Source organism: Pseudochaenichthys georgianus, chromosome 21 (assembly GCF_902827115.2).
Source record: "Pseudochaenichthys georgianus chromosome 21, fPseGeo1.2, whole genome shotgun sequence".
NCBI classification, from domain to species: domain Eukaryota; kingdom Metazoa; phylum Chordata; class Actinopteri; order Perciformes; family Channichthyidae; genus Pseudochaenichthys; species Pseudochaenichthys georgianus.
The window spans coordinates 976,606-1,002,137 of NC_047523.1; the positions used below are offsets into that span (position 1 = coordinate 976,606).

At 42.7% G+C, this 25,532-nt stretch overlaps 1 protein-coding gene across 1 annotated transcript in view; it reads left to right on the plus strand.

Annotated features, from left to right (window-relative positions):
* Positions 1–2,090: 2,090 nt before the first annotated feature.
* LOC117466833 (inactive dipeptidyl peptidase 10-like) overlaps positions 2,091–25,532 on the plus strand; it is a 67,431-nt gene continuing 43,989 nt past the window's right edge. Inside the window, exons 1-7 of the mRNA XM_034110309.2 lie at positions 2,091–2,140; positions 5,569–5,650; positions 11,232–11,352; positions 16,328–16,482; positions 19,520–19,617; positions 20,572–20,695; positions 22,817–22,855. Of these exons, the coding sequence (XP_033966200.2) occupies positions 2,106–2,140; positions 5,569–5,650; positions 11,232–11,352; positions 16,328–16,482; positions 19,520–19,617; positions 20,572–20,695; positions 22,817–22,855 (654 nt within the window). The 5' untranslated portion in view covers positions 2,091–2,105. The remainder of the gene's footprint in view (positions 2,141–5,568; positions 5,651–11,231; positions 11,353–16,327; positions 16,483–19,519; positions 19,618–20,571; positions 20,696–22,816; positions 22,856–25,532) is intronic.

Genomic DNA, 25,532 nt, shown 5'->3' on the forward strand with positions numbered 1-25,532 from the left:
ACCGCGAGCATCAGGAACGCTGAGGAACAAATATGTGCTTTTTCAGTTTTGTGTGTAACATGTGGACATGGCGGCAGTTTGTTTAAAGTTGACTTCTTTCGTTTGATATGATGAAGGCATTTAGGCAAGCCAGACTAATTTTGCTTCTGAAATCTTTTGAAAGTATTTGAATAGAGTGTATATTTTGGGATTGAGAGCAGTTTTAAAATATTTGTTCTGAAGATTTGAAAGACGCTCGACACTCTAAGGGATGCTGTCACGCACTCTAGCTCTGAACAGTCGTCCCATAGACGCCCAATACAACATCTACAGCGGGCCTGAATATTTACCAAAACGTGAACGTTGGACATTCAGAAACTGTAAAAGATATGGAAAAGCTGAATATAAATGTAACAGCTGAATGTCTCGTGATCATTTTAAAGTTGGAATGAAGTCGAGCTGAAAGTGTGTGGAAGGAGTAGCATTGTGCACAAGGTTGAGTTGAGTTAGATGTTAAAAAAAAAATTAAAAAAGCTGAATACATTAAAAAGTATATCAAGTTTGGAAATCATTTAAAGTTTCCCATCATGTGCTGAACAGGCTGAATATGTTGATATGTGAATGTTTTCTGTAGTATGCTGAAGTTATTCAACGGCAAGACATGGGGTGAAATAAGAAGAAGACGTTGAAGACGGAAGAATAAAGAAACAGAAGAGCAATGTGCACTCTGGACTCATCCAGTGTACTTTGAAGATGGAGAGCTGAGTACGCCCCAGCTCACACTCAGAGTAACTCTGAGTCTCTGCATCAGCAGTACAGAATCTTCTCTTGTAATATATCCCCCTGCTTTGCATCACAGCTGAATACGTGAGTGTCATCTGCATGATGGAATGCAGAACTACGGCCTGTAACCCGGTCAGAGGTCTATTATCATGTCAGCCCCAGCTCGCCCGGGGGGGGGCTCAGGCAGCTTTACATGCCCCCTGCCTGTCTCTTTGGATGCATCTCTCCCTCTCTGTCACTCTGTCTGCGTTCAGTACAGAGGCGATGATGGTTTTCTCTGATGGAATTAAAATGTCTCGTCCCACAGCTGTCTCCCATGCAAATCGCATTGTGTAGCGATTCTATTAGCCAGAGCGCAGCAGCAGCCTGCTTCATTTGATGCCTTCTTTTCATTTTGTGTCATGATGTCGTTATCTGTGGCACTGCGGCTGTGGCAAGCCATTTGAGTATTTATTCCACATCCTTGATATCACACGGCAGCTGCCTACACTAGTTGGCTCTTTGATTTCACTTGTTAGATATATGGTCACACTAGTTAGGCACTCTGCTTTACTAGTTAAATAAAACATTATACTCGTCACTCTTTTTCAGCAACTAGTGTCACTTTTGTCCGACTAGTTACAACATAAGCCAGTGACGCCAGGAGCAGCACTAGTAGCACCAAAGTCCCAACGTGTACGCTTTGTGATGAACTAGTGGCCCTCTGACCGTACTAGTGACCCTACAAGTCTTACACGTGAACTAGTGCGCTGCAAAAGCTCTGACATGTTAACTAGTTACACAAAAGAAGCACAACTAGTTAACTAGTGGCACACATGTGTCTGCACTAGTGAACTAGTAGCACCCAGAATCACTCACTAGTTAACTAGTAAAGGCAAAAGGTTCACTAGTTAACTAGTTGACGCCTCTTTTGACCTTACTCGTTAACTAGTGGGGCTCACAATGTCTACACGTTAACTAGTGAACCCTTTGCCCTTGTCACTAGTACGGTCAGAGGGCCACGAGTTCATCAAAAAGCTTACAAGTTGGGACTTTGGTGCTACTAGTGTTGCTCCTGGCGTCACGAGTAAGGCTCATGTGCTAACTAGTCAGACAAAAGTGCCACGAGTTGCTGAAAAAGAGTGACTAGTATAATGTTTTATGTAACTAGTAAAGCAGAGTGCCAAACTATAGTTTGACTATATATCTAACAAGTGAAATCAAAGAGCCAACTAAAGTAGGCAGCTGTCGTCTGATAGCAAGGATATGGAATACTCAAATGGCTCTGTGACTGTTTCAGTCAGTCATCATTTAATCTCTCTCTCACTCTGTTTATTTTGCTGCAGGTTTACCGCCACTCCTACATGGCCTCCTACAGTATCTACAACATGCACACACGGTGAGTGTCTGTGTCCTGCAGCAGCTGTGAGGCAGCCTGTGCTACAAACACAAGTGGAAGAAGTACTCAGAGCCTCTAGTCTAGATGCTTACAGGTCCCAATGGCCATTTCTCCTGATCATAGTTCCATCGTTGAGGTCGACTAGAATAGATTCACATTGTTCAATGTTCCACACTCACATTGGTTTCTCACAGCGTCTCTGTAGAGCATGTGTATTCACTCTCTGTCCCACACGGCTTGCTGGAGCTCCTGCCCCCCCTATGAGCCCAGTGTGATCTGATGTGTGTTTATGTGTTACAATGGCGTTTGTTAGCAACCAGAAAAGGACACCAGTAATGACCAAACCAGTCTCACGGCATTTCATGTTATAGTCAGGACATGTAATCTATTGATTCGTGCTCACCAACACCATTTTCCCCTTTTTTTCGTCTCACACAGAACGATTTTAAAATGTATTTCTATTGGTAGTATGTTTCGTGCCTGCAGCACGTCTTTTTGTCCAGTCGGGTCTTGGAAGACCGGAAGCTGTGTGGTTCATAAAAACATGTTCTTACTCAACATCAAGCCACGATTATTTTAGTCTGGGTGCCGTGTTGGCGGGACGTTGCGGGGCTCGCTGCTCCGCTCGAGGAGCGGACAGTGTGAGCTGGACTACAGGTGTCGTTTCTTAGTTGCTGCGTGGGGTCTGCGAGACAGCGAGACACCGAGGAACTCAGCCTGAGCACACACACGTGAGTGTGAGCCGAGGCTGAGAAACGATAAGGTGTGTGCCGGCGAAACTCCGCGGAGTGCGGCTGAGAAAAGATAAGGCTGAGTGAGTGTTTGTGAGGAGCTCCACGGATTGGTCCATTTGGACCTGGGTATGGTCACGTCACCGTACCCAGGAAGAACACAATGGGAAAAGAGAAATCCCCTACGAGGCGTTCTGGGGCAGCACAGACAGGTATTTTCTGTGTTAGAGTTTTACTCGCTACAGGGTGTACTTTGCAAACCCGTACAGCACAGATACTTCAGTAAGGACAGCAATACAAGTATTATCTTTACGTGTCTTCATATTGTGACCTGCATAAAGGACATGTTTTCACACTGTGTCTCGTCTCAGACCGAAGCTGCAGCAGCTTGCAATTACATTGTCTATATTGTTCCCAGCCCATTCAATGACCATTATCTGTCGCAATCAGTATAGTTCTTTATACCGAGCAGACGGCACCGACTCACATGTTGGACAGTTGCAGCTGAAACGGGGAATGTTAGGATTAGAAGAAAAACATAAATGTAGTTAGGTTTTGGAATAGATCATGCTTTTGGTTAAATCAGTACTTTTAGATTAGATAAGAATAAATGTACTTTATTTTTCAAATGTAGGAAATACTTTTATCAAAGCAGCATTTAAACAAGACATTGCACATGAGTTAAAGATAATAATAAAGTGATAATAAATATAAAAAGTTATTAAATATTGGGAAACTACCTAACGTATGTGTACTAGACATCACTGTTTGAAAACGTCTGCTATAAAACAAATTCCTAGATCTGAGCCAATCAAGGAGATCTATTTTGGAGATGAAGTTGGCTCACTTAAAGTGTATTCATCGCATGTTGGTTTCCTGCAATGCACACGGAATAGTGACTGCAGGGTTCTGGTGAGCTGACCACTTCAGTTGTGTAAATCTAAAGCCCATATTCCAGCTGTGAAGGCTGACTTTGGTGCATAGCGTAACCAAGTGGGTCAATGTTTGGAAGACACTAAACACCGAAGTGCCCCCTGTAGGCATGTCTGCTGTCTTGGAGTTAGAAAAAAGGGTCAGCTAAATAACATGTAACGCAAGATCCACCTCTTTTCCAACTTAGCTTGGACTATGCACATCTTGATCTCCACAAGTGTGGTTACTGCATGCGGCATGGTTGAGAAGATAACAACATTGAACCGGAAAGCACATCATCTGCACATGAAAAAAAAAAAAATCTAAATATAGATAAAAGTGAAATATGAAAAAATATATTAATTCAAAGAATTGCTAAACTGAATACAATTATAATACAATTTATTTTTTCTATGAACACATCATTGTACTTTTCAAAGTTCAGGATCAAAACTTGAACTTTCAGATACATTACTTTGTTCCGAATGATCAAAACCTTTGGCCCTGCTTCAGCTCCGTAGAGAGGCTGCAGCCGAGGCAGCATCTGTCCTAAACACTTTTAGACAAACAATGAGTGTATCCTCAGTTTGATGGAGTATGTTCATTATCAGTAGATCAGCTGACATTCTGTAGCCTGCTTTACATGGGGGTCTTTAGAGGTCTTTAGCATATCAAGGCGTCCCACTCTCTGTCCAAAGGCCTGGTCCTTCCCGCTCAGTGACGGGCAGGTTTCCTGCTGATCATGGGAGATCATTCAAACTTGATTACACTGTTGGGATGTCACTTTTTAAACCAAAGTGTGATTCTGGGAGACGTTGTGATCCATTCCTCAGATAATATGCCATGTCGGGTCTGCACTCTGGTATGTTGGATGTATCCTGGTCATCTCTGTGATCATAGCTGGAGCTCATTTCAGCCCTGCCTCACTGTTACGATGGACCAAGAGCGTGTGTTACGACACAGGGACCTCTGCCACAGGGTTTCAACTGCTTGGCTTTGCCCCTCAATATATACTAAATGATCTCCCCCTATTTCATTTTGAGATAACATTTGTATATTACAGCTCCAAATACTTTTCGATCAATGATTAATTCAACAAATATTTTCTTGATTGATAGTTTGGTTGATAGTTTGTCTAAAGAAATGTAATAAGCACAATGTCTTAGAGATTAGATTAGTTTAGATTGTATACACTTGATTGATCCCATATTGGGGAATTGTTTGGCAGCATGTTAAAAAGCCAAGGCATTTCACATGAAATAAAAACATAACATAAAGAGAGTATCTACCGAATACACAGTCTGAACATTTACAGAATAAGTGAGTATACACTATATTAGACTAACCTGATATTAAATAAACAAAACGTGTATACTTTATAAAGTAACAATACAATTGTCAAAACACGTGACCACCACTGGGTGATGTGATGACAACTCGTAGCCATTGGGCTGTAAACTCAAGGGTTAACCATGTCACGCATCAAAACCTGCACTGAACATAATATGATGCACTGTATGCAGACAAGACTTGCTCCTGCTCTGGTACCTGCACATTTAAATGTATATATGTTAGATTGTTCACAGATATGTATATTTGTACATTCACCTGATAAGAGTGTAACTCGTGTTATTGTTGTGATTTATATTTATACTTGTACTACATGTTTATTCTTATTTTTATTTCATTTGTTATATTGTTATAATCCCTATGTATATTGGCATGTGTACAATCTGTGTTTCTCTCTTATTCTGTTTCTTATCTTTTCTTATCCTTCTCTCTCAGGGAGGTGTGGGAGCTGGACCCACCCGAGGTGGTGAACTCGGTGCTGCAGTACGCTGCCTGGGGGGTGCAGGGCCAACAGCTGGTGAGAGCACAGACACATTTCCACAGTTCAGCCTTTACACCAGGGGTGGGGAATTGCAGCACCCATAAGGAGCCGTACACATGCCGCACTTTCTGCGTGGCTGTGTCTTCAGTTGAAAGCCCAGTGGAGATCTGCTCATCTGTCACACTGATCATACAGTCAATAGCTTTGTTGTTATTAGCATCTGGTTAGCTAGCTATGCTAACGAATATAAGAAGCGTTTTCTACAACCAGTGAGGTAAAGGCACATCTTTATATGATCAGTATAGTTATAAAAAAATAAGAGAATAAAGTAAACAGGTATAACATACTATATGACAGTAAAACAAAGTTGTTATTAATAAAGAAGAATACAGTTTGAAAGGAGAGTGATTTGTAAAATATCCATAAAGAAAAAGTAAATCTGCTTACAGTTCTGTTTCATATGGGTGTTGAGAGACGTTTCCATAGATCTCCTAATGTTGCTCTCAAAGTGCTCCAGATTGATGATTTCAACTTCAATATTTAAAAAAACATCTTCCCGGGGGAGCATGCCCCCGGACCCCCCTAGAGGAGGTAAGGTCCCCCCCCACACTTAAATCATGTCCACATGGATAGGAAACTAAATACATTTGCACACATCTTGTGTCCATATCCTTCTGTTTGGTGGTCATGCCACAACCGTGCACGTGCATGCATGTCATGGTGAGATATCTGGATTCAGAGGTTGCTTTTTCTTTGCACAGCATAAAAGAAAGGCCAAATGAATGGGCTGTGATTTTTAAGCGGAGGTCAATCATTTGTACGGGAGGATGTTGAAAGAATTGAAATGGCCCTTGAGAGGAAAAAGGTTCCCCACCCCTGCTGTACACCATCACTGTGTCTGCGTGAGCTTTATCTCAGTTCAGGGTTACTTGTTTTTTTACATTTACTTATTTGTGTCTCCCACCTGCTCAATGAACTGCATTATTCTCAAAGCATGTTATTTTTAAGGTTTCAAGGTTAGCGAGATTAAAAAACGTATTTTCATTTATGTTTGAATGCATTTATTAACCGTCTAGCGGAAACACTGAACCAACATTAGGTCGTGAGGTTGCTTTCTTTCATGATGCAATTCAATTGGCTAGCACAGACAAATAAAATAATGTGAAATGTTGCCTTCAACTTATTTATTTGTGAATGCTTAGTCCTTATCTGACGTCAGAAATTGATAGGAAAAGCAGTCATTTGAAGGCTCTGTAATTGTGGGGACAATAAAATAATAATATATCTTCAGCCCCAGGCCTGCATGACATGTGCTTCTGAACTGTGAGGAAACTAAAGATGTGTCTATTTTCTAATTCTTAACCTTTAAATAGGCATTTAATATTTTGGAAAATTAGTTGGTATTTTCTAAATTACTAGCATGTTATACATTAATCCAGCCCTTTAAGCCCATGTTACACCAGTCTTACCCCAGATGACTCTGTTATTACATGCATGCTACCCCATGATTACACTCTTATTAAACCCTTATACCCATGTGTAACTGTTTCTTAGACCCATATTACACTTGTATTCCAACCCTATTAAACCCACGTTACACATTATTACACACGTAAGACACCCATTTCCCACAGAGACACAGTCAGATAACTGAGCCCTCAGGATACAGAAGCAATGTAAGGGTTCAATTCCAACTACTCACCTTTTTGAGGGCACCTAATTAGACATTGTCATACCTTTTTTATGAATCTACACCAGACAGATGGTCAGGGGTTTTATTTGACAGCTTAAGGGCTAAAGCTGCTTTATCCATATTTGCACGTTTAGGCGTGTACTATTTGAGCATAAATCAAACAGGACTCCATTAGGAAGTCATTATGGTGATAAGGGTGAGAGCCAGACAGGCGTGAAGGCGTTCTCTCCGAGTGGACCGTGAAGCATCATTAGCTGGAAGAGCATCTCTGGAAACAACGACCTAATGTGGGCTTTTTGTCCGTAGGCAGGCATGGCAATTATCTGGGACTTTGTGTATTCTCATTTAGATTCTAGAAAGTTTTGTTTGGATTATGAATTAGGTTTGTGTCCATTCATCATATCTTAAGCAATGCATTGCACACACCGTTTCATTATTAGGAGTTGTCTGAATTTCTTTGATCATTTGTGAAGACATGTCAGGGCTTAGTGTGTGGCACTGTGGCCTGCAGAGGACATTCAACATGTTTGGTTTGCTGAGAGCCACAGACAGGTTGGACATTTCTGAGGGACACTTTTGGACTTTTGTTTACAACTCTCTGTGTTAAGGTCATGGCCAGAGCTTAGCTTGTTATGTTACATTTGGAGTTATGAGCATTTCTTAAATCTAAACAACATTCAAAGATTTATTTTAAATAGTTGAAAGAAACTACTTTTCACAAAACTATATTTCTCAGGCCTTTACCCTTCCTTTGTCATTGTTTCCAAATGTCTTTATATCAGAGTAAGGGGATATTTTGTGTAATTGCGCCACAAAAAAACCTTGATGGTTCCACACACACTACGTTCTTTGAAATACAAAAATACTGATCACTGCTATCATTTCTTTAGGGATGTTTTTTTCAAATGTATAGCATCTGAGGTCTTCTGGTGACAATTTATTTTTGTAAAATCATTCAACATTTTTCCTTTTATTTACTATAAAATAAAGTTGTATTTGTGTTAATAAGTCAGAACGAATTTGGTTAAAAAGGTGTGTAACAGATTTAGGTTACAACGTATACTACATGCTTTATAAATAGCCAAACCTGGGTGAGAACAGTTGCACAGTTGAAGACAACAATATCTCATTTGAACGAACCTGCGGCGCTATACTCTCCCTACAGCTGCAGTCCTGTTAGATAAGTGTTCTTGAACCTTTAGCTCATGCTCTGTCTCCGGACTGATGAGGTCTCGGGTCCTGCAGGCAGTCAGCAGGCAGCCTCTCTGGGTCCTGCAGGCAGTCAGCAGGCAGCCTACAGACTGATGAGGTCTCGGGTCCTGCAGGCAGTCAGCAGGCAGCCTCTCTGGGTCCTGCAGGCAGTCAGCAGGCAGCCTATAGACTGATGAGGTCTCGGGTCCTGCAGGCAGTCAGCAGGGAGCCTACAGACTGATGAGGTCTCTGGGTCCTGCAGGCAGTCAGCAGGCAGCCTCTCTGGGTCCTGCAGGCAGTCAGCAGGGAGCCTACAGACTGATGAGGTCTCTGGGTCCTGCAGGCAGTCAGCAGGCAGCCTCTCTGGGTCCTGCAGGCAGTCAGCAGGCAGCAGACTGATGAGGTCTCTGGGTCCTGCAGGCAGTCAGCAGGGAGCCTCTCTGGGTCCTGCAGGCAGTCAGCAGGCAGCCTACAGACTGATGAGGTCTCGGGTCCTGCAGGCAGTCAGCAGGCAGCAGACTGATGAGGTCTCTGGGTCCTGCAGGCAGACGGCAGACAGCCTGCTGACTGTGAGGGTGTCAGTGCAGAGGCAGACCCTTTGCTGATGAAGTATTATGACGTCCATCTTTTTACAAAGACTGAATAAAGATTGGGTTTCCTAGACGGACTTTGATCAGTGTTACGTTGACATATGTTTGTCTGAGATGTTGTGACGTGTGTCAGTGAGCTCAGCATCATTTTTTCAACAGGGAAATGTTGGCAGCATTTCTCACTCAGTAATCTTTAGTATGACAGCTATTTAAACATAGTTGTCTATACATCCATGGGCACATGATCAACATCAAGTACTTCTTTTGGCAGCTGGTTTTTCACATCACTATTTCTGCATGGAAGGCTTTTCTTGATGGAAAACATGCTTTGCTCTTAAGCTGCCTTCACACCAACAGCAGGGACACGGAGTTGGCTGTTACGTTCCTATTGAAAGAGTTCAAAGTTGAATTTGTTTTATATTTGACCTTGATTGCAGATTATCTTTGTGCGCACAACCAATGAGTTAACTGCTGTGTGACATGGCACAGTCCTGAATGTGAAGTAACCATAGAAACAAAACTAATGTGCTCTTTTAACCACAAGGCTCTGCGGTTAAAAGACCCTTGCGGTGGGCAAAGAGGGAATTGTCTATCATGTGAAGGCAGCTTCATCTTGACAAACAGGTCGTTCATCCAATCAGCTGCAAACCATTTTCTTAATAGCTGTTTCCAATGATGGCTGCCGAGCAGAGTTGGGTGTAACGCGTTACTTTGTAACGCGTTACTGTAATAATATTACTTTGTCGGTAACGGAGTAGTGTAACGCGCTACTTTTATAATCCAGTAATCACACTACAGTTACTAACATTGCCCCGACACGCGTTACTTCGTTACTTTCTAAAATCAGTCATAATCAAACCTCAACAAACACCTGCAAAGAACACATGCTAGGTGAAGCTAACGCACATAGCTGTTGTTTATTTATATCACACACGTATTCTGTTCTTCTTCTCTGTTTTCCGGTTGTTGCTTGTTTTGAATGACGAATACACACTACCGCTGCCTGCTGGTAAGGAGAGTTATTGCCACTCACGCATGCGCAGTTCGTACGTGCTCGGCTGAAGTCTGGCTCCAGTGCAACACATGGCCAACACGCAGGAGAACACGCTGACGCAACAGCGTGAGCAGAGATAGACTGCGCAAAATATACAGATAGCAGGAGACAGAGGACAGCCACGGTCAGATAGCAGGAGACAGAGGACAGCCACGGTCAGATAGCAGGAGACAGAGGACAGCCACGGTCAGATAGCAAGAGACAGAGGACAGCCACGGTCAGATAGCAAGAGACAGAGGACAGCCATGGTCAGATAGCAGGAGACAGAGGACAGCCACGGTCAGATAGCAGGAGACAGAGGACAGCCACGGTCAGATAGCAGGAGACAGAGGACAGCCACGGTCAGATAGCAAGAGACAGAGGACAGCCATGGTCAGATAGCAGGAGACAGAGGACAGCCACGGTCAGATAGCAGGAGACAGAGGACAGCCACGGTCAGATAGCAGGAGACAGAGGACAGCCATGGTCAGATAGGAAAACATTCAGGAGCTATCTGGATCAGTCTTATGCGACAATGGAAACTGAACTAAAGAGAACATTTGAAACTTTAGCAGTCTGCGTGATCTGCCTGTAGGGAGGGGCGGGCCGGCCCTGCGAGTAAAGTAACGAGTAAAGTAACGAGTAAAGTAACGAATTACTTTATGTAGATAGTAACGAAGTAGTGTAATATATTACTTTTTTTTAAAGTAATATGTAATATGTAATATATTACTTTTTTTTAGTAACGACCCCATCTCTGCTGCCGAGGTGGTTCAGGCTCACTACCTCTTTGGGCTGTTGGCTTTTGGAGCCAAAGTGTCAGACCTGGAAATCCCTTGAGGTAGAGGGGTCTGGCTCTTGGATTTTAATTGACTGCTGAGGCCTGAGGTTTACTTCCATGAAAACATTTGAAAGTACATTAGAGGTTATCACTTGATAGTCACTTGAAGTATTTCACCTTCAATACTTTGGCATAATTGGGCAAATGCGTATGTGATATACTAGTTTATAATTTGCCTACACAAAAGATTACAAACATCAGAAAATGGAAAACCCCCAAAAGAATAATAGGGCCTCTATAAGTCATGGCTGTGTGCTTTGTCTCGACAGATCTACATATTTGAAAATAACATCTACTACCAATCAGATGTCAAGAGTAACTCCCTGAGGATAACATCATCGGGGAAGGAAGGCATCATCTTCAACGGGATCGCTGACTGGCTCTATGAAGGTACATATCAACCTTTCCTCATACCTAATTAGTCTGTCTGTAGTGTTAACAGCCTGTGGGCGCCGCGTGACAAATAACAACACACACAATGAAAAGCACTGACCTGCAAATATGTCTCACATCAAGACAGACTGGCAGTAATGGGACAGTTGCAACACTTCAGAGAGGACATATTCTGCTGATGTTCAGGTGTAGTGTCTCTATTTTAAAGAGTCCTCTCCTGCTGATGTTCAGGTGTATATCAGTATGTAGTGTCTCTACTTTAAAGAGTGCTCTCCTGCTGATGTTCAGGTGTATATCAGTATGTAGTGTCTCTACTCTAAAGAGTCCTCTCCTGCTGATGTTCAGGTGTATATCAGTATGTAGTGTCTCTACTTTAAAGAGTCCTCTCCTGCTGATGTTCAGGTGTATATCAATATATAGTGTCTCTACTTTAAAGAGTCCTCTCCTGCTGATGTTCAGGTGTATATCAGTATGTAGTGTCTCTACTTTAAAGAGTCCTCTCCTGCTGATGTTCAGGTGTATATCAGTATGTAGTGTCTCTACTTTAAAGAGTCCTCTCCTGCTGATGTTCAGGTGTATATCAGTATGTAGTGTCTCTACTTTAAAGAGTGCTCTCCTGCTGATGTTCAGGTGTATATCAGTATGTAGTGTCTCTACTCTAAAGAGTCCTCTCCTGCTGATGTTCAGGTGTATATCAGTATGTAGTGTCTCTACTTTAAAGAGTCCTCTCCTGCTGATGTTCAGGTGTATATCAATATATAGTGTCTCTACTTTAAAGAGTACTCTCCTGCTGATGTTCAGGTGTATATCAGTATGTAGTGTCTCTACTTTAAAGAGTGCTCTCCTGCTGATGTTCAGGTGTATATCAGTATGTAGTGTCTCTACTTTAAAGAGTGCTCTCCTGCTGATGTTCAGGTGTATATCAGTATGTAGTGTCTCTACTCTAAAGAGTCCTCTCCTGCTGATGTTCAGGTGTATATCAGTATGTAGTGTCTCTACTTTAAAGAGTCCTCTCCTGCTGATGTTCAGGTGTATATCAATATATAGTGTCTCTACTTTAAAGAGTCCTCTCCTGCTGATGTTCAGGTGTATATCAGTATGTAGTGTCTCTATTTTAAAGAGTCCTCTCCTGCTGATGTTCAGGTGTATATCAGTATGTAGTGTCTCTACTTTAAAGAGTCCTCTCCTGCTGATGTTCAGGTGTATATCAGTATGTAGTGTCTCTACTTTAAAGAGTCCTCTCCTGCTGATGTTCAGGTGTATATCAGTATGTAGTGTCTCTACATTAAAGAGTCCTCTCCTGCTGATGTTCAGGTGTATATCAGTATGTAGTGTCTCTACTTTAAAGAGTCCTCTCCTGCTGATGTTCAGGTGTATATCAGTATGTGGTGTCTCTACTTTAAAGAGTCCTCTCCTGCTGATGTTCAGGTGTATATCAGTATGTAGTGTCTCTACTTTAAAGAGTCCTCTCCTGCTGATGTTCAGGTGTATATCAGTATCAGGGTTTCCGTTAGCCGGTAATTACCGGTTTTTAGCTGGTAACATTTATAAAAAACCGGTAAATTCAAAACCTGACGGTCAAAATGTCTGGTAATAATTAGGGAGGCTCCGATCGATCGGCCGCCGGTCATTATCGGCCGATATTCACTCTTAATAGTTTGATCGGTGCTCTCTATAAAGGCCGATCAGGAGAGCTGGATCTGATCCATATGGACATAAACGCGAGTGAAGTTTAACCGGACGCGAGAGAGAGAGATCAGATCAGCTGCTGAGTCTGACCGAGACACGCAGCTCTGCATGATCACCTGAAGCCCCGCCCTCTGTTTAGCGGGCTGCAGGAGCTGCTTGAGAAACTGACGGGCTGTCAGGAGAGAGAGGGAGGGAGAGGATCCGTTTCTCCCGTGTTATTATTCAAAGTTGATGTAAACTTCTGAATAATGTACGTTATCTACTACAAGTAGTTTGTTTGAATGTAATAATTATGTTGTTTGTTGTTTGTGGAATCATTTATTGAAAAATGAATCTGAATTCTTCGATCTGTTACGATTATAAACTGAAGCAATATAAAAATGAGCCCGGGAACTGAGTTTTAAACTGAAGCATATCTGCTCATAGTCCGGTAATTACCTGCTAACGGAAACTCTGCTACACAACTATTATTATTATTATTGAAATATGACCGGTAAGTTTCAAATTAGTCCGGTAAAATGAATTCTGCCCGGACATTTGACCGGCGAGAAAAAATCCTAGCGGAAACCCTGATCAGTATGTAGTGTCTCTACTTTAAAGAGTCCTCTCCTTCTGATGTTCAGGTGTATATCAGTATGTAGTGTCTCTACTTTAAAGAATCCTCTCCTGCTGATGTTCAGGTGTATATCAGTATGTAGTGTCTCTACTTTAAAGAGTCCTCTCCTGCTGATGTCCAGGTGTATATCAGTATGTAGTGTCTCTACTTTAAAGAGTCCTCTCCTGCTGATGTTCAGGTGTATATCAGTATGTAGTGTCTCTACTTTAAAGAGTCCTCTCCTGCTGATGTTCAGGTGTATATCAGTATGTAGTGTCTCTACTTTAAAGAGTCCTCTCCTGCTGATGTTCAGGTGTATATCAATATGTAGTGTCTCTACTTTAAAGAGTCCTCTCCTGCTGATGTTCAGGTGTATATCAGTATGTAGTGTCTCTATTTTAAAGAGTCCTCTCCTGCTGATGTTCAGGTGTATATCAGTATGTAGTGTCTCTACTTTAAAGAGTCCTCTCCTGCTGATGTTCAGGTGTATATCAGTATGTGGTGTCTCTACTTTAAAGAGTCCTCTCCTGCTGATGTTCAGGTGTATATCAGTATGTAGTGTCTCTACTTTAAAGAGTCCTCTCCTGCTGATGTTCAGGTGTATATCAGTATGTAGTGTCTCTACTTTAAAGAGTCCTCTCCTGCTGATGTTCAGGTGTATATCAGTATGTAGTGTCTCTACTTTAAAGAGTCCTCTCCTGCTGATGTTCAGGTGTATATCAGTATGTAGTGTCTCTATTTTAAAGAGTCCTCTCCTGCTGATGTTCAGGTGTATATCAGTATGTAGTGTCTCTACTTTAAAGAGTCCTCTCCTGCTGATGTTCAGGTGTATATCAGTATGTAGTGTCTCTACTTTAAAGAGTCCTCTCCTGCTGATGTTCAGGTGTATATCAGTATGTAGTGTCTCTACATGTCTCCGTGCTTTAATGTTCAAAAAGCTCTTTATCTTTCTCATACTGTCTGTGCTGCTGCACCTCTTTTCACCCTCTGTCTGAAACCAGAGCCCAGTCTGCTCTGATTGGTTAGCTGGCCAGCTCTGTTGTGATTGGTCAACTGCTTAGAGCTGTCCCGCCCCCACGTACAATGTGTTGTAGTGCCAGCCAATAGAAGTGTTGCTGTTACTCACACTTCTGTCCTCTGGAGGGAACACAGGGATGGCAGCCTTTGCAGATCATTTACATATCCACAGTAACCTAGCTGCGGGCTCAGGATCCGGGAAACGGAGTTGCGTGTACCTGGATGATCCCGCCACAAGGGGACTTGGTTTAAAACGACAAAAGCAATAATTAGTAGTCACAAAAAGAAAGTTGTAGCGATCTGGGGGACGATGATGGAGGAGCCGGGGTTGATGTACCGGGGGTTGATGACTGGATGGGGAGCAGGTGAGTTGGCAGAGAGGGGTACGCACTGCAGCCAGGTGTGGGGGGGTCGAGCCAGGAGGGACAGCCATGGCTACGCCAACACAAACACACACAGAGAACACACACAGATCATTTCAATAAGTTCCCTTTGGTGTGTGAAGGTCTTAAAGGTAAAACTAATTAAAGCATGTTCCGGCTGTTTGCATAAACGGTCGGATGTCAGATCATGACGTGTTGTGAAACATTGCGTATAAAAAGATAATATCTAACTACATTTTTAATTGTTGGCAGCCTGTCCTATAAAGCGTAAATATCCTCGTTCAGAGACATTACCTCATAAAAGGCAGAGATGAAATATTCATACTGTTTGCTCTGATATCTCCCCGCTGGGTGTGAGGAGACGTGGTATGTGCTTTGAGTAAACACAGACTGCATGCACTCAGAGACCGGCCATCTCTCAGGGGAACATCTTATTATGTACATCTTATAAAGGGGAAGCCACCGCAGTGACTGTTGTTTCACCTTCCTTCTTTCCTTTTATGACCAATTATGTTTGTGAAGTGCAATAATGTTGCAATTAGTGACGATTGACCCTAAAATCAGAACTGGGTTTCGCACCTCTTCAGGCGTTGTTCTTTTCCACTCCAGTTGCTTTGGCTTTGAGTCTGATTGTGTATTACCATTAAGGACAACACACTATTACATGTTCTAGTGAAAGACAATTAGTATACATTTAATTGGATTTGGAAATAAAAGATAATATATGTATACAAATATATATAACACATTCAGAACGTTTGACTTTTTAAAACTGTTCTGTTTTCAGTGTCGTGTCCTTGTTTTTTTAAAGAAATCTTCTTTTCCACCAATATGGGTAAACAGCTGTTATGATCAATTACATTACACACAATACAAGTCCACAGTGTGATGCATTTGGTTTACTTTACATTGTTTTATCAGGAACATTCCCATCAGAATCTTTAGCACGTTCATATATTATAGATGAACACACAACTGATTGTAAACCATGGAGGACACGCTCAAAGCTAATGACATCACACATTGAGTACGTTCAGTAACAGGACATGTGCGGTCCAAGCATCCTTAATCCAATTTCTATCATCTGTGATGCTTATCCAACTATTCTAATCGATGTCTCAAAGTCTTTAACACACTCTCAACATGTGTTTGGTTGCATTCCTGAAGTAAGGTCTGTGGTCAACACGAGCTGTAGAGATCTTGAAGTTTTGTTCCACGACTTCAAAAACGCAGAGCTTGATTTAGATGAAAACATGTAACCCATGCTGTGTCACTTCCTTCCGAACAGAGGAGATCCTTCAGACCCATGTGGCCCACTGGTGGTCCCCTGATGGAGAGAGGCTGGCCTTCCTGGTCCTCAATGACAGTCTGGTGCCCAACATGGCGCTGCCCCGCTTCACCGGCATGACTTACCCCAAAGGGAAGCAGTACCCCTACCCCAAGGTAAACAGAAGACCTGCCATGATAGCGTTCAGAGTGGATGCACTATCATGAGCCCTGCTTTCAGGAACATGTGAAAACAAGGTATTGTTGCCATTTTCATTCACGATGTTGGGACATGTTTGCTTAATCAAGAATGAAATGATAACTTTGTATTTTGTATCTGAAAACAAACTAACCATAGACTGCATACACAGTGGAGACGCCCTAAAGCATACTCGTACTATGTTCCTCTGAGTGGAAACATCCATCCTTTACAGACTTAGCAACATGCTGCATTGCAGAAGACTTGAAACTAGCGATTGAGGCCTTAAAGTTGTTGGAAAATGTTTACTGATATGAGTTAATAAATGAAGCGAGAAGTAGGGTAATTGTCTCGTAAACGTCTATACAAGTGGACTTATGTTTGCAACAGGAGGAGTCGCCCTGGCCGGCCATGAGAATATGCAGTTTCAAGGCAGTCCTGCATGGCTCCACTGTTCAGCCCCTGAGTTCTTTAGACACATCTTCACACTCACTATCCGATTGGCTAACACCGAGTAAAGCACCAGAGCACACACCCTTACGCTCCTCACTTCACTGAGCCACATTAGACCACTGATTCCGCGACCTCCAGACGACCTCTGGTGCCGAAGACTAATATCGTTAACCTGTGAAGGCTGAGACCCCTGCCACTGCCCTGGCTGATGGTCCAGAGCAGACAGACCCCTGCCCTGCATGCTTGGTTTCTCCTCCGGGAGAAGCTTAAAGGGTCACTGAGTCAGGACCCCTTCCCCGAACCCCCCCTCCTGCCGTGGAAGAGCCTGGTGGTGAATCACTGCTGGCCTCACCCCCCTTTCCTCTGGAGACAGAGGCCCACGTTAAGCCCCTCCCTCACAGTTGTGGGAAGGATTTTTTCTTTTTTGAACGGAGATGCTTTCAGTCTTGATATCAAGCTAAACTGAACACGTTCTCCAACTCTGTGCCCATTGTTGTACGTTAACTAACTCTAAAACAACTATTTCCTCAAGATGTTAAAGTTTGGTTTACTTTAATTGACTCTAGACCATAGAACAATATTCCCAAACAAATAGAAGAAATGTAGTATTTTAAGATTTCAATCTAAAGTCAGGTAGACACAAACATTGTTTAAATCAAGAACACATGTGAGTGTATTTCTATCTATCCAAGCCTTGGAATCAGCAAGAAGAGGAACAGTGTAGCTCTGAGTCAGCTGACATCCAGTGTTCAGTCAGACTGGGGAGGAGTCAGGGTAACAAGGGCAGGGGTAACTTCCCCCCCCCCCCGTCAGCAGCGTGAGACAGAATGCAGCGTAACGCGGGGCGACCTCACAGACAACCAGTCACAGCTGTTGCTCTGGATGAACATGTTTGGATAGGGCTCTCAGCACCAGCAGAGGACATGGAAGTGGAATGAGTCGTTCCAGGTGGAATGAAAACATGTGTCAGACTGCAATGATCCCAACAGTGCTGTCATGTCTGAGGCGGTTTCTCTTGGATGGACACGATGTCAAACACAGAGAGCAATGACACGATGCAAAAGCCCGTTCTGCTCCACTTTACTATTGTCAAGTGTTCCTCAAATGCATCGCGTTTAATCAGTCTTACATTGCCCCACAGCTTTCGCAAGTTCTTCGTTTTCTGACTGCCCTTACTTTTGTATCCCTTTATTCTTGTGCAGAAAGTCACTTCAACCAATCAATGTTTATTTATAGCCCAATTTCACAAATGTTACATTTGTCCCAGTGGACTTCACAGTGTGTACAGAATATCAGTATGACAATACGACACCTCTGTCCTCAGACCCTCTGTCCTCAGACCCTCTGTCCTCAGACCCTATGTCCTCAGACCCTCTGTCCTCAGACCCTCTGTCCTCAGACCCTCTGTCCTTAGACCCTCTGTCCTCAGACCCTCTGTCCTTAGACCCTCTGTCCTCAGACCCTCTGTCCTTAGACCCTCTGTCCTCAGACCCTCTGTCCTCAGACCCTCTGTCCTTAGACCCTCTGTCCTCAGACCCTCTGTCCTCAGACCCTCTGTCCTTAGACCCTCTGTCCTCAGACCCTCTGTCCTCAGACCCTCTGTCCTTTGACCCTCTGTCCTTAGACCCTCTGTCCTCAGACCCTCTGTCCTTAGACCCTCTGTCCTCAGACCCTCTGTCCTCAGACCCTCTGTCCTTTGACCCTCTGTCCTTAGACCCTCTGTCCTCAGACCCTCTGTCCTCAGACCCTCTGTCCTCTGACCCTCTGTCCTCAGACCCTCTGTCCTTAGACCCTCTGTCCTTAGAGCCTCACATCGTACAAGGAAAAACTTCTGGAGAAAACCCTCAGTTTAAAGGGAACATGGAGAAACCTCAGGGAGAGCAGCAGAGGAGGGATCCCTCTCCCAGGACGGACAGACGTGCAATAGATGCCGTGTGTAAATTGAAAAGATAATACATGTTTGGAATGCATGTGTCTGTAATAAGAAGATGAATCCACGAGGATGTCAGCAATCTTGTGGGAGCCATCAGGGAAGTAGTATGGTGAGAGTCTGGCAGGACCGCAGAGACAGGTTCAGCCACGACTCGAAGTCCAGGACTCAGATCCAGTGCTCAGGACTCAGGATAGAGGATCCAGGACACAGGATAGAGGATCCAGGAGACACGACCACAGCAACAGGATTAGCCTCGACTCAGGATCCCGGCGTATATATGGACACAAAAAAGAGATTTGGGGGAAACTGGGTTAATCGGAACATGAGAGTACACAGGGACAACCAGCCAGAAAGACGGAGTAAGGTGCCCCCCCCCAACAGTCCAAGCCTATAGCAGCATACTGTACATGCACTCCCTTAGGATAGGTTGAGGGAAAAGGGTAGCGAGTAAGAAGTAGGAAACAGAGGTGGAGAGGCACACGCAGGGAGAAAGGTCCCCACTGGCACCTGAATTGGAATTGGTGAGAGGTCAGGAGTACGCTGTGAATACGGTGTAAACACTCCCCGGCCGGATAGATGATGAGGATGATGTCATGCTTCTGTCTGTTGTGCGGCCTCTCTGTGTGCAGGCGGGCCAACCCAACCCGGTGGTGAAGCTGTACGTGGTGAATCTTTACGGGCCGACGCACACGCTGGAGCTCATGCCTCCAGAGACACTCAAGCTGCGGTGAGAAGAATCTTTCTTTGTCAAACTCTCCTATCAGCTGCTGTTCCACTGGAAAAGTATGTTGCCCAATAAACACCCATGTAAGTGTGGGGACATGTGCACTGCACTTAAACAAAGACACAATGAGGTTAGCTATCCAACTGAAGGGCAAACCAGGACCGACCAGCAGATCCCAGCGTTACATGCATGTGTTCACAAACAGCTACATGCCACACGAGTACTACCAGAAGACAACATTGAGCTAAATGGGACACCCTGAGAAACAAAGGCACAGACGCTAAACAGAAAATATAAAACACATATAGTTTACAATAAGTAAACATATCCAGCCCTAACTACTAAATGGTCCGAACACATGAAGCTTGTCGTTCTAAACATTGGTTTAAACAGATAATAAGTGCTAACATCACACTGTCAAAATACACAGTCACAGCACTTCCATCAGAACACAGACTTAAGGAAAATGCTAAACCTTAAACTTAAGTAGTACAAAAATACATAATTTACAAATGATTTGTTTTAGCTACATAATTTACCTTAAATAAGCACTTAAGTACAGTGAATGTACTAAGTTACAATGAGTTAAAGCCAGTGTGTGAAGCAATGTTATGAAATATGATGATACTTGAGCTTAAAAGGCTTTATATTGTGTGTTTGTCATAAAGCGTATGTACTGTACAGTATGTGTAGAAACGTTCTTGTGCTTTTGTATAGCCCATAACGTAGTAAACTGCTCGACAGAATAAACCAGTGTCACATGGGAACGGTGCGCTGTGGTTCTCAAGATATGTCCTTTTCCATTCATTCTCTACACATTTCATTTTAAATAAGATTTAACCTTAAACAATGTATTGTGATGATATGTCTACCACTGCGTTGTAGTCATTATCATTAAGAGTGCACTGATAATTGTGTAAAGAGTAATAATCTTTGTGCGTTATAATGTGTTTGTAGTGAACATTATGTGACCATGGTGAAGTGGATCAGTAAGACCAAGACGTCGGTCAGGTGGCTGAATCGAGCCCAGAACATCTCCATCCTGACGGTGTGCGACACCACCACCGGAGCCTGCGTCACGGTGAGGCAGGAAGTTAGCATCTGCTGTGGGTCTGATGTGGGTTTCATCGCACTGCCTGGGCTGTAACCAGTGAAATGCTGACTATTCAACAACACAGGGTTAATAAGACAACACTTTTGTGTTAGTACCTTTATGCTACTCACACAAATGAAAATATGACAATAGAAACATTTAATAATAATCTTAAACATCTCAAGGTTTCAAGGTGAGCAGCAGATAAAACAGCCGCTGAAGAATAACCAGATGGAAACACAAACAAAATGATACCTGAAGTACATTCATACATCTATTCCTCCATAGTGACGGTTTCCAAGGATGCTTCTGTGAGCTTTATGTTGATAGCTATGTTTAACGTATTATATGTAATGTCCAATGGAACCCTCGAGTGTTGGTTCAGCACTTGTTTACTTTAACTTGTTCACGAGCACTCGTTTCAATGCTTTCCCTGCTATCATGCACTGAGCGGAAGCTGCCTGCCGTGTGGGGGCCAGTCCACGAGCAGCTCCGTTAGAAACATGGCCTCTGTTATTCATGTTAGGCAAACAGTGCCTTCAGTGTTTCTTTCCGTGAGACCCTCAGCATCCTCTCAGCAGCTTTAAAGACAAGTATTATCTCAAGAACACAGTTTAATACTTACACTGGTGTTGGGAGGCAACATATGAAAGTGTATTTGCTTAATAGAGAAAGAGTCTCAGTCTTTGAATCCAGTGCAGGTGGCTGGACATGTTGGGAAACTGTGGACTGACCAAAGCATAGGATCCATCCCAACACTAAAGTAATAATGTTAAATCACTTCCTGTGACATCATATTTGCAACTCATTCACAAATTGAAGTCAGAATATGAACATTTTTAGCGAACCATTGAAGCTGTGTGTTATTTTAAAGTAGCCCATTAATATTTCATTGGTCTTAGATCATGACATTCTTTTCTTACATGATATTACATTGGGTCCTGTTAACATTACACATTTAGATCACTGTCAGACTGCTATCTGTTATTGTGGCCTCGTTATATCTTGGTATCAATTAAAAGCCATATTTCAAGGTATAACCTCTAGTCCATAAATATACCTCACAGACACACCTGTTCTTACTAGTAATGGTTGCTAGGCTATGATTAGCCAATCCTATTTTTGGGCGGGGTTTAGGAAACAGTCAGGGGTGCAGACTCCTTCTAAAACAATCACACTTTAATTTTGAAATATCTTTAAATGATATGTATAGTTACTTTTCCAAATCCACCAGCCACGCTTCACCTCAGCATCGTTTAGTTGCATCACTTGTTTTAACTTTCAATACACCAAACACTTTTACATGGATTCTCTTTTTTCTCTGTCTGCTCTGTAAGTAGTGTATGTTTTGCTTATGTTACTGTTAGAGTGTTTGTTTTATTCACTGTAAGGCGACCTTGAAAGGCGCCTCAATAATATAATGTATTATTTTTGAATGGAGTCCGGTGCATTGCTCACTGTGGCTACTTCCCGCAGACTGCACAGAGAACAATGGCGGCCAGTAGTCTGGTCCAGCTGTAACACAACCACAGCTCATCAGTTAGCATGTTAGCGTGTCCTTTATAACCAGGCCTGTCCCCTGCTAACAATGTTATCTTAACTTCACCTGTTCAGCTGACCACTCGGCACCGGAATGGAAATGTTGTCTTATCTTTGGCAATAAAGAACAAATATTATTCTGGGCTGGCCCGGGTTCTTGTTGGGCCGCCAGACTTTGACAATTATATCCAAAACTAAAATAATACATCTTTCGGCGGGGTGAACTGCTTCCATATTGGAGGAGCAGAGTTGACCCTGCAGTTGAGATGTGGCTCTCCAGCGCTCTGCTTCCTGATTCAGTGTGATTGGCACGAACAGACAGGCCGCCTGAGCATGCTGTCCCCAGCGGCGTGTTTCAATAGACTGCACAATACGGGGTCCAATCTGACAGATGATTCAGACTGGAACATGTGCTGCTAAGTGTTGTTCCAAAAGAACTTTGAACTGTGAAACACAATGTTCGGCAGACTTGATTTTGAAAGAATGTGATTTCATCCACACAATTGTTTTACTGTTCACTATTTCAAAAGAACCTCTGTGTACCAACAGTATGTTGCCTTTCTTTTTCAGAGACATGAAGAAAGCTCCGAGCTCTGGCTCTCCAAGCAGGTAGAGTCCACGTGTGCATGCAATATGTGTGGATGAATGTGCTCCTCTGCATTGAGTTGATGTCCCCTCGATCTCAGTATCGTTCAAATGAACAACTTTACCAACTTCCAACCTTTCCCTACGTGTTTCTATGACATACTCGCTCACTAGCAGGGACCACGCCACAACAGTGTGATGTGTGTAGGTTTATTGCAAGAATTAGACATCTTAAAATATACACAAGTTAAATATGAATGGTGTCAGGCAGAGGAGGAAGGGAGGGATGAGGGGAGGGATGTTGGGATGAGGGGAAGGGAGGGATGAAGGGAGGGATGTTGGGATGAGGGGAAGGGAGGGATGAAGGGAGGGATGTAGGGATGAGGGGAAGGGAGGGATGTAGGGATGAGGGGAAGGGAGGGATGTAGGGATGAGGGGAAGGGAGGGATGTAAGGATGAGGGGAAGGGAGGGATGTAAGGATGAGGGGAAGGGAGGGATCAGAATCAGAATACCTTTATTAGTCCCAAAGAGGGTACATGTACATTGCTACAGCAGAAAGGAGCCAAAGACAGCTTAATGTTAGCTAAGCATGTGTACAAAAAGTACTAAACATAAACAAAAAAAAGATTATTTTAATAATTTTTGTAATTTTATTTACAAAAATAATAAAAAAGTTACACAATTTACAAAAATACACACCCTGTAAAAGTTCTGATGATTTAGCAGCCAGGTTTATATTGCACAGTTTTTAGCGGCATACATACCTGCCAACCCTACCGATTTGGGCAGTAGTCTACCACTTTTGACATGTTTCTACCGCCTACCGACTTAGCTGGCTTTCCCTACCGATTTTCAATCTTCCCAAACTACAGTCTTTTCCTGAAGTATCCTTCACCTGCAGTGTCTCAACTGAACGAGGACCACAAACGCACACAAAATCAACCTGATCTCACCAGAATGCGTGACTCCACCACGACTCCTTAACACCACAATGCGTGGTGGAGTCACGAACGTTGTTACATTTGCGTGTCGGCACCACGCAAACAACCCCAATGTAAAGTGAATGAGGCTCCTTTGTCGTGGTGCACACACGCATTTCTACAACGTCCCGCAGTGAGCTTTTATTCTATAAAACGTTTTTTTAAATCTACTTTATAGCTTGTAGTAACTCACGGGAGGCTTCTTTTATTTTATTTGTATTCATAATAATTAAAAAAATTCGTCAGAATGTAAAAATTACATTAGTTATGAATTTGTGTTCTCAAAAAACAGTGCATTGTGTGTAATGCAACTGTGATTTTTATTAAATTAGTTAGTTTTTAAGCAAGGCCAGAGCTTCAGCTGTGTCAAATAGATTGTTCCCTTTAGTTAACGTTTTTTAAAAGATAAAGATCATGTCCCCTGTATTGTATTACGAGCGTCCATTCCCATTGGATAACGGAAAATTGTACACCCGGAAGTAAGAATTCCCCTTACTGTCGATTGATTTTACAGTGATATCTGCACTACTCATCGACTAAAAAACACCAAATTGTCCTTGTTAATTACACAACATTGATTGGTTTGAATTGTGTGCAATGCTTTTGTATTTTCCCCCTTCGATTCGGAGAAACAAATGTTTTTTCGGAGTTTTAGGATGGCCGAAGACACTACACTACCCAGAATCCTCAGCTATCGTTTGGGACTACACCATGTGCTTAGCTTGACAAACCCCGTGATCAGTCCTCAACCTCTGTGATTGGATGCGCGAAGTTTACACAGAGCATCAAAAGGGACTTTGAAATGGAATGAAACCCATCGATGGCACACTATTCAAAACAGGAATCTAACGTGTCCTCCCCCCCCCCCCCCCCCTTAGGTCACAGGCTCCTCCAACAGTGCTACGCAATAAAACAGATAGGCCTACACAGAAAAAATAGTGAAATAGTGCAATAAGAGTCTACAAGTGATTGGAATATGATATATTAGACAAATAATTTCTAAGTAGCAGCCAGATGAATGTTATGGATGTTGTTTCTAAGTTCAGGTGTTTAATAATCGTATAGCCTGTGGGATGAAGCTGTCTCTGTGTCTGGTGGTTTTAGTCCGGATGCTGTGGTACCGCCTGCCAGACTGCAGCAGACAGAACCGTTTGTGGCTGGGGTGATGGGGGTCTTTTATAATCCTGAGGGCTTTCTTTAAGGTTAACCTGGTATTTTTACTCCACTACATTTATTTTAGTTACTTTACAGATTTGGATTAATGATGTGAAATATAAACAAGCCTTAAATCAGACTTTAGTTACACCTGAATGAAATTCAGTGAAGGTGATTGTCAAGTGCCAACAATCAGGCGAGATATTTGATAGTTGGTGTTTGAGAAGACTAAATATTTATCTGCAGATCCGTTTAAAGCATATTCATTACTCGTTATTCTCTAATAGTTCATTAAAGACTGTATATAATGGCTATTTTGCACATCCCTTTCAAGATTTCAAGATTTTCTAAGGTTTATTGACATATCATATACACAACAGTGTAGTTATGCAATGAATGAACAACTTGGGTCACAGGTTCATCAACAGTGCATTACAAGACATCTATCAATGTGTGTATACTTCCACCATTAAACTGTCATATTCCGCACATTTCTTATACTATCTACATACATAAGATTATAATTAATGTGTATAATATCAGTTAAAATAAGTGCTTCAACATA